Source organism: Pinus tabuliformis, chromosome 2_1, assembly GCF_031772625.1.
Source record: "Pinus tabuliformis cultivar Carrire ecotype Pingquan chromosome 2_1, CPIR1, whole genome shotgun sequence".
NCBI lineage: Eukaryota > Viridiplantae > Streptophyta > Pinopsida > Pinales > Pinaceae > Pinus > Pinus tabuliformis.
This window is the reverse complement of record NC_142299.1, coordinates 968,837,662-968,848,208: the sequence shown is the minus strand read 5'-3', so window position 1 is coordinate 968,848,208 and position 10,547 is coordinate 968,837,662. Positions and strand designations below refer to the sequence as shown.

At 37.8% G+C, this 10,547-nt stretch overlaps 1 protein-coding gene across 1 annotated transcript; it reads right to left on the bottom strand.

Annotated features, from left to right (window-relative positions):
* Positions 1 to 5,657: 5,657 nt before the first annotated feature.
* LOC149203855 (ACT domain-containing protein ACR4-like) lies at positions 5,658 to 9,133 on the bottom strand. The gene is given in 9 exon segments (XM_089403593.1): positions 5,658 to 6,306; positions 6,309 to 6,516; positions 6,720 to 6,824; positions 6,980 to 7,582; positions 7,700 to 7,767; positions 7,896 to 8,010; positions 8,128 to 8,173; positions 8,353 to 8,425; positions 8,583 to 9,133. Coding segments are annotated over 9 exon segments (1,353 nt in total). The 5' UTR covers positions 8,587 to 9,133; the 3' UTR covers positions 5,658 to 6,175.
* Between the last annotated feature and the right edge of the window lie 1,414 nt (positions 9,134 to 10,547).

The following is a 10,547-nucleotide window of genomic DNA, read 5'->3' as shown; positions in this document are numbered from 1 at the left end:
CTTGTGGAGCATAATTTCATTGAATCTTTCAAAATATGTACTTGTGTTGTAGATCATGATTGCGATATCCCGTGTTACTTAGCTTGGGTTTTCCTATGACCTTGATGTTTGTCCTTGTACCACTTGATCGCTAATCTTAGTCTATGACCTAGATGTTTGTCCTAGGATGACTTGATTATTAATCTTATTTATGACTTGAAAAGCAATGATATGATAATAAATGATCATTGATGTTGTTGAGTACGTGTGAATTGTTGTAGGTTAGTTAGAGCTCCATAACCCATTCTTGTTTAGAATGAAATTTGGAAGGCTGAGGAAGCCTAATTGACATCAACCTCATATGATGATGTTTGCTTATCTTACATGCCCATATGCATATGTTGTGTTATGGTTCATTGATCTTGATGATGCAAACAATAGGTTATTAATTATCTAGAATAACTCCAAGTTGGGAATTTGGCAATAAGGTTCATGGAAGGTAACTTTTGATGATTGACAATCTAGGAGAACTCTAGGTTTGGAGTCTAACAGTGAGACCCTAGAGGGAAGCTTGTGAACTTAAGCATTTTGATTTGAATTTTGTTATATATGTCTTGTCAATCTACCTGATGTGTGTATGAGAGGCTCACACATGTGAAAGAGATAAGGAAACGACTTGCCAAGTTACCAACATATGGGTGTGCAACATAATTAGGAGACTTTGCTTCATTGTTTGAGATGAGTAGTGATGCTTTTACTTACCCACTTCATACCAAGAAAAAGTGCATAGTTTGTGCATAGTTTGTTAGAAGGCTTTCACTTTGTTGTATTGGAATTGGTGCTTCAATGTACCCACTCAATCCCAAGAGAGATGTTAGCTTGATAGTTTGGCAACACCAATCTATCAAAGAGTAGACATGCTCGGCTTGCCTAACTTACCTACTTTAAGTCATTCTATCATAGGAATAAGGAGGCGGAGTACTTATTTCACAATTATCAATGAAGGGTGCACAATAAGGTTGTTATGTGACATCTTATCCCCATATTGTACTATAAAGCACCTTACTACTTTTGATGCAATAATGATGAATGAATTTAATTGTTTCCATATAACAATGATTCACACCCCTAATAAAAGATGCAAGGCTTCATATATAAATCATCCTTCCGCTTTTAAGAGATTTTTTTCCCTCGACGAAAATTTGTTTTCCCACACTTAAACCAAAGATATTAGTTATGGAAAGGTCTCAATTATGCAATTATTAGAAAGAAATCGCTGCATTGTGGGGAGCTCAAATTTAGAGGGAATTAAAACCAGAGTAAATCCATGTTGAGCATCAACTCTATTAGTGTCGATAGTTACCTAAAATTCGCAAGTGGATGTCCTTGTCTATGCCAAATCTGTTGGAGATATAATCAATCATCTAGGATATTCTTGGCACAACTATGCTTCAGTTACAAAGGTTTCACTAGGTAGATATTCTTGGCATAATTAAGCTTTAGTTGTAAGGATTCCCATGGTAATGTATGCATGGAGGTGAAATGCCCGAGCTTGAATTAGAGAGAGGACAAAGAGATGTCCATACTTTGATAGAGTGTTGTTAGAGGAACTAGCTATTTTTTATTTTTTATTTGTTTTTACTAGGCTGAGTCTAGGTTGGGGCTAGCCCATTTATTTTATAGAAGACTACCAATCCACCCACCATGAGAGGAACTAACTATTAAAATGCACCATAAATTTGTCACTCAACACTAGAAATATGTTATCCCTGAAATGGAGTCCCTATAAGCAGACTTGAGTTTGCCTATGTTGCTGCTTTGTATCCTAGCTTGGTGATGGTATTCATGAGTACTTCAATGGGAGTAAAATCACTACTACAGCTTAGGTTTCCATAAGCACAGCATGATAAAAAGAAACATATCTTATTGTTGATGCATTCTACTCCTAATGTTTTTATAATATTAAGTTTTATAATATTTAGCAATAGAACAGTTGGCCATAGAGTTTATAGTTAAGAAACTCTTTGCAACATAGCTGATTTTGCTTGGGTTTGTGTGGCTACATCTAAAAATTATAATGGTAACATTGGGAATCAACTCTATATTGTGCACCTACAAACCCCGATTTCACTAGGAACGAATGTTGTATATGTATGATAATAAGTCCTACTCAATTCTGCACTGTTATACAAATGGGTATTAAATGTTGAATGCATTAAAGAATTTGATAAATGGTGATAGAGATCACATCTCTGTTTGTGCAGTGTAAAAACTGCATAGAGTCGCATTGAAATCCGGTTTATGTGCTGTTGGAAGCTCTAGTAGAAACCCCAAGATGGAATTATAGATGCATTTCAGTCAATATTCAGACGAATTTCAAATGATATTTTGAATTTCAGTGAATTGGACAGCCAGCAATACACTAAGGACCTCCCTGTCGGCAGGTGCCCCAAAATGTGGAATCAGCGTGTTAAAATATGCAATACAGTTGTTGGTATGATAGTATGCAACAACTAGCATCGTGGAGTATGGAATCAGCGTGTTAAAATATGCAGTACAGTTGTTGGTATGATAGTATGCAACAACTAGCATCATGGATTAGGATAATGAGCCGAAGTTTCGGACATTTTTTTGTTAGCCATAAATTAAATACAACCTAAAACACATTGAAATGAATGAAATTGGGTGCTGAAAGTAGCACACAGATAGATTCAGAAACATCAAAAAGTAAACAAGGGTAACCACTTCGTACAAGCTCAGCAAACAAATTCACGATTACAGCAGTACGGAATCGTAATTGCCAGATTTTAACTCCAAAGTCGCCATAATGTGAAGTGGTTCGCAAAGGGCTGAAATGTTGATAGTTTATCGGAAATTTTTATCCCTCGGGGTGCTAGATAAATATGGAGTTAGCATGGATCCATGCAAAAAGATAATATAGTTCCACTAATCAAATTAGAATGGTAGTTGAAACACACAAATTTTCTAGATGTGCATCCAGATTTATAAATTAGAATGGTAGTTGAAGCACAAAAGACTTTTGGATATGCATCTAGATATTTTCTCCACTTTGCTGTACAACCCAGTCCATTGCCATCACATATTACACCCGGATTGTGAGATACTCGACATATTTGCTGCAGCTCGTGATATTTGTTTTCTATGCACCAATGGAGTCTTGAGGTTAATCGATGGCAACAATCTATCAATAAGAACATTGTTGAATTCCCGCAGTATTACTTCATTCCTCTGACCAGCAATGCAGAAGAAATTACTTTTGTGAGAATTTAACAAAAGACTAATTTGTATTTCACATCCCACAGTTCGACTATCTTACCAATATACTGTGCCTAAAAGTTTTCGAGATTCTGTATTTATCAAAAGACATGACTCCACAAATATTCTAGAAAACAGACTCCTGTACAACCCTTTATGCCTGGAAATACAGGCCATTTTAAAGCTGCTCTTGGGCACCAAAGAAACAACCTTATTCTAGATTGCTTCAAAACAGTCCAATAATCCAATGATCCTTCTCATAATTACATGTGCTCTCCACTCTTCATATTGTCTTTCCCGGAATCCATGTAAGTCTTTGTCCGAACCATGCCCAAACATCTGTGTCAATCCTACATAACAGTCTCCTATACATATATTCTAGACAACAACCTCCTATACTAATACAATTCTTTTCGCATGGAAATACAAACCATTTTCATGCTGCTCTTGGGGTGTCGAAGAAATAAACATTTAACATTCACTACTCTCATAATGAAATAATCCCCCTCTTAAATATGTGTTATTTTGCAAGGCAAAGCCCCTCAGTAATTGAGAAAACATCAACAATTTTGTGTTGTGTTAATTCTCATGGGGTAAGGGAAATATTGGAAAAAACATAATATTATAGAGATGGGTGGAAAGACATATGCTGAAATATTGGAAAAAACATAATATTATAGAGATGGGGTGGAAAGACATATGCGGAGAAACTCAGGCAAAAGAATAAAGAAAAAAATAATATTATAAACATGATATGATGTTTTCTTAATATTTCACCTTACTCTCACACTATATATGATGTTTTTCCCAATATTTCCTACTACCTCTCCCTGTATACAGAGAGATAATATCATACATATATACAGAGAGATAATATCATACATATATGCAGAGAGAAATAATATCAAGTTTTTCCCAATATTTCCTTCCGCCCTGCCCTCTAATTATTTATGTACCGTCTAACTATTTATGTTATTTATGTAGGGGTTGGGGAGTAAATATTGGGAAAAACTTACCACTCGCCCTCAAGTTATGTAGGGTTTGGGGAGTAAATATGGGGAAAAACTTACCACTCGCCCTCTCTCATATATCTGGGAGTGGGGAGAAATATTCAGCAAAAGCGTTTTCTCTCCCTGCTAGGACTTTCAACATTTCTGAATGCGTGGAGGGGATTGTTCAAGACTCCACGGATTTATTTTTCTATACCCTTCCTCTCCTCACAGTTCTCTTCAGTCGTATCTAGTTTTGCCACAAAATGGTCATTGTAATGCCCCAGTGGTTTCTTGTAATCTGCAGGTATCGCATATATAGACGTAAGTCCTGAAAGGACTGCTTGTAAGTGGCCTCTGTTTTTTGATACAGTATGTATAGTTATGGATCAGGGGTACGGTCCCTCCGTTAAAGAGTGCATTCAGCCTCGTGAATATAAAGATTTTTTTTTCCTGGAAAAAAAAAGGTGTGTTCTTTCCACCCTTCATAATATTAGGTATTTTCCTGGAATCCAAGCATGTCTTCGTATGAACCACTGTCAGGCATCTGTGTATCACTGTATACAATATAATCATTTCCTGTAAGTCATTACTCAACTCCTGAGAAGGATCAGGGGTACAGTTCCTCCGTTGAATTGCATTCAGCCTCATGAATATAATGGTTTTTTTTCTTACGGAAAAAAATGTGTGTTCTTTCCACTCCCCATAATATTAGGTATTTTCTTGGAATCCAAGCATGTCTTCGTATGAACCACTGTCAGGCATCTGTGTATACCTTATAACCATTTCCTGTATACATTTTGGATCAGGGGTACAGTCTCTCCGTCGAGTGCATTCATCCTCATGAATATAAAGATTTTTTTATTCTGGAAAAAATGTGTTCTTTCCACCCTTCATAATATTAGGTGTTTTCCTGGAATCCAAGCATGTCTTCGTATGAACCACTGTCAGGCATCTGTGTATACATTATAATAAGTCATCACTCACAACTCCTGTGAAGTTTTAATGATTATTAATTGCTAAACAAAACAAGTGCACCACTTGATAAAACCATGCCTCACATGGAGCCTAAAGGTGCAAGTGAGAATGAGCACGGCACCTTGTAACCAAATTGTGCCAATCACAAATCTGATAAAACAACAGGAATTTCTGGAACACATTATGCTTAGATAGCTTGACAATCAAATGAACCGTTATTTACAATAAGCAACGCAACCATTGCAAGGCGCCAGGCCTGATCAGAAAATTGAAACAAAACTTGTACAAGAAGATTGTATTATCAATTTCTCAGAAATGATTCCATAGTAACTATAAAATACAATCTGCCCCAATGCAATAGCAAACACAGCTTCAAACAAACCATAAAAATCAATCACTTTCGAGGCCACAGAAAGTTCTGAAAGTACAAGTCTCTCACTACAAAAAAATAAGCTTACATTACATTTGCCAACAAGAAACATTTGTTACAATCACTATGCAGACATTGATAATTGTATTCCTGTGAAGAATGAAGAGAATTTTATATACAAGATATGCACCCATATTCAAGTGCACAGTATTTTTTTCATCATTGTACACATGGTTACAGGGTCAAGCCATGACTAATTGCCCTTTTCAACATCCTCTCGCTTGTCAATCTTGTAAACCTTGTATTGAGGTGTCATGTTGCCAGCTAGTATAATATACATCAGATACCTATTTGAACAGTATGTCCATCCTTAACCCACATGCCAACAGCAGAATTATCAAAAAGAATTATAATGGTGAATATTCTTGTAGGAAGAATTAGGAGCCAAATATGTTAGTGTGAGGAGGTGGAGCCTGCTGAATAGATCCTTTAAACCATGGTAGTGTGGCACCCCTTGGGAAGCTGTTGACTATAACTAAAGACCCATTTTCTCCTGATCTACAGAAACATATATATACATCATTTACGAAAAGGACTTTATCAATCCAAGATTGTACAGAGATCTGGATCTGAAAAGGTTACTAAACAGAAACCTCACAGCAGTCTCTCGTGGAGGAGATTTGACACAAGCGGAATTTTCTGTAACTTGCAATACGCTTGGCCTATCTCTTGGCGAACTGCTTGAACTGTTTTGGAATCAACAGGATTTCCTGCTGCATCAGTAACATAAAATGCATTGACAGCTTTTCCTCCTCTAGTAGTTACTTCTGCTCTAGTAACTGACAAGCCATTCTCACGAAATATACGGGTCACATCTGATAGAAGTCCATGCCTATCACTAGTACATAGTTCAAGTCTCAATCCCTGCAATGAACAAGTTGAACATAGAAAAATTAGCAAGATAATATTTCTTATCTTGTGCAAAAAGTGTCCCAGAGCTGCAGAGACAAAGATAAGTAGCTAAGATTCCAACAAACCCTGCATTTGTTTTAACCACCAACTTTCCATTCATGTAATTGCTAATAAAAGAAGAAAAACAGAACATAAAACCAAAAAACAGTACATACATCGGAGACTCTTCTTTCTATAGCTGCCTCTAAACATTGGATCACGCGCTGCCTTTCTGCTTCTGAGTTAACAGGGAACCCATCGGTATGTCTTATGTAGTATTCCTTCAAAACCAAAAGAAAGCAGTGTCAAGAACAGTTTCAAGCTCGAGGAGTGCAGGTGACAAAAAAAAGAGCAAAACAGTGTAAATATTATAGGCCTTTCAAATTCAGGATGAGATTAGGCAAGCTGTTGAAAAGAAATGATGTTTATTACATACCTGATATGCTTCTGGCCCTGTAGCATTGACTGTTCCATGAAAAACAACATAGTCCATGTCGGTTAATGTGCATACAGTATCAAATAGAAGCTTTGGTCTATCTTTACACAATATGCTAACCACTGAATAATCCTTCTCTATACAGTTCTGTACAGTCACTAAAGGTCTAAATTTATCTTCTGCAGATCCCGATCGACCTCTATGAACCCTTTCATAATCTCGATCAGCAAACATCATTTGATGGAGTCGTCTTTCAGTATGTGTAACACCCATAGAAACAACCGTCTTCGCGCCTCTTATGTCATTATTCCCTCTCAAAACATTGCATAACAACTCTCTGATCCTCGAAAGCCTTTCCGGATCATCAATAGGAGCACCTGTGGCCTCATCAGTAACATACACCACAGAGGCAACCCTCATGTTATGGGTCCATACCTCAGCTCCTACAACATTACACTTGAGATCTACAAGTACAGCAAATACTTCAGAGAGCAGGCCTGGCCTATCCGTTCCTGTTAACTCAATCGCCGTGTGCTCTGATGCAGGCTTCAATCCCACAGATCTCCTCAGACAAGGTAAGAAACAGGCATTCGTCCCCAGTGACTGCAGCCAGAACAAAAATCCAGAGTAAGAAGCTGCAAGAGATTAAAGTTAGATTTAAAACCAAATAGCGAAAATACACCTAATTTTCTGGACTAGGTCAATGAAAACTATCAATACCTTCTGAATCCACCCAATTACACCTTCGTCTGTTAGCTTCTTGCCATGTTGATCTGTCACATGAAATACTGCCACAGCCAAAAGTTGCAGTGTTACATGTATTCAAAGAATGATAAAAGAATGTCACGGAAACACACCTCGAAAGCACACCATATATGATGAAGGCAGGCAAAGATGAAACGGGTAGGGAACTTACCGTCCATGAACCATCCTCCATCAGAAGATATGTAGGCCTTTTTAATCAAGAGATTCAAATCAGTCAGCACTTGTACAACTTCCAACAGAATGCCATGTTTATTAGCACTGTCAACCTGCATGTGTAAAGGAGATCAACTCAGATTTAAAGCTAAACCTGGAAAAAACACAAGGGTACGATATAAACGCCCTAATTCTAAAGGAATTGAACTCGGAAGGCGAAAGAAAGTTACCTGCACAATGGTTGCATTCTCACATGCGCTGTTGTCAATTTCAACCCTGAGAGGCCAATTCAAAGAATAAGGTCAGTTCCAAAATCCTTCATGGTGCCATCCGAACATGCTATCATACTAAGAAAATAATGTTTTAATGGATTCCTAATTCCTAAAAGTCGAAAGATTCCACAAAGGGTTAGGCAAACCAAACATCAAAATTGGCAAGGGAATGAAATAGCAGACCTTGGAGGATTCATCCTTATAACCAGTTTCTCATACTCATCGTCCATGTCCAGAGAAGCCATCCAATTCATTTCTGGCACAAACACAAAACTCCCATAAGCCCAAAACTCGATAGCACGGAAATTTCAGATTGGGTTTCTCAAAAAAAAATCTCACACACACACCAATTGGGACCTTTCAATACAGAATAAATCCCAAAACACAAAACAAAAGAGAAGGACACAACATACCCATTGGCACTGTGGATCCGGTTTCCTTGTTCAGGCAGAGAATTGAGGCCGTTCGCTTGAATTCCAGGTCCCGTTCTTGAAGAAGAATGCCGTTATATAGACATAAGTAGTCTTGAAAGCGGCTCGAATTCCTTTGGAAGTCTGAGCAAATACAGCTGTAAAAGAGCACGGGTTGCCAATACTATCAAGTGCTGAATGCTTCGCCTGCCCTTCTTCGGCCCACTTGGGCTTCAACGAACTTCAATGACTTTCTTTCTCTCGCCCGCGCTCTGCCAATATATCTCGATTTCACAAGTACAAACATACAAATATATATACACGAAACCCAATACTCTCTGTACTCTCCAAATCTCTGCTTCTATGGCAGTGTGTTGGGCTGTCTGCGCAGATTACTCATCAATGCTCTCCGAATCTATTATATTGAAGCCTTAATTCGGTTGATTGTATTGTAAGAAAACCCAAAAACTAGAATCTTACCCTCGTCTTCTTCTCGTCTCAACCCCGAGTCATATATACATGCCACCCAAACCTAACCTAATCGGTTCCGCGGTATGGATGGATTCTAATATTAGTCGTTGCTTTTGTTTCCCATTAGGGCATAGAACTTTTTCCAACCCCTAATTATGGGTAGCGTAGGGTAGAAGAAGAAGAAGAAATTATTTTAACGTCCACGAGGCTAAAGATAGCCTATGGGACAGATTGCTTTTTCATCTGCTTGATGTATTCGGCCCTTTTTTTGTGAAGCTTCACAATAAATGCTCCCGTCTTCTCGACAAACCCCTCGTTAAATAGATTATCCCAAGAGTTAGCTGCCAGCGTATCTGCGTAACTTTCCCTGTTGTCTTTGAAGGCCTCACATTCTAAAATAAAATGTTTTTCTGTTTCCACTTTTCCGGAAGAACAAAAAATGCATACCCTTTCCTCCCACACTTCCTTTGGCCTTTTCCAGCGCCCTGTTTCACAACGGAGTTGATGAGAATTAGTCCTTAACTGAGCAATAAGAATTTTGGCTTTCCAAGAGATATTGGCCTCTATGTATGCTTTTGGTTGATGATTATGAGTGGGATTAAACACTTCAATATAGTAATTTTTCTTTCTTCCTAGCTCCTTCTCCCAAGTACGTTTGTGGAACTTTTCCATAACAAAAGCTTTTATCTCTTTGTTGTTTATGGGGCACGCGTTCAAGCAAATATCCCATTTACTAAACCATTTGTTATTTTGTTGCATCCAAGTTTTTTTGCTCTTGCACAATCTATCATTAAAGACAACCTTAGGCCATCTACCATCTTCCATTTGCTCAATTTTTTTTAAATAACTTATGACTCGCACCATAGCAATTGCTTCAATAGGAGCAGCCCCTGTTTCACTTAACAAGATATCATAACGCACTGCACTTTTGATCTTAAATTTGATTGTAATCAAACGCTTCTGAATTTTCTCAATTTGTCTCCACTGCATGTCGGAAGTACTACTAGCCCACAGTTCACAACCATATAGAATCACTGGAATCACTAGAAGCCCAAAAAGAGTTTGAGTGGTCTTCCAGTCCCATAACTCTGCCTCTCTACACCTATTTTGAAAAGCATAAAATGCTTTCCAACCCCCCAAAGTTCTTTTCTTTCTACAACCATTCCAGCTTAGATTTTTGTTGAAGTCAACTCCGAGGTATTTGTATTCCGCAACTTCTTCCAGAATGTTGCCTTCAAAGTAGAACTTATGTTGATTATGTTTTCTTTTCTTAGAGAAGACCACTACTTTCGTTTTGCTGATATTGACTTGCATCCCCACACTTCTACAAAAATGCTCAAGGGATAGTAAGTGCTCTTGCAAACCAAGCGCCGATTTAGCAATCAGAATAAGGTCATCTGCATACAAAAGAAGCCTTATAACAAACTTGCACAAATAGATACCATCACCTCCTTGCGAATTTAACCACTCCTCAAGCTTGTCGATATATAAACCAAA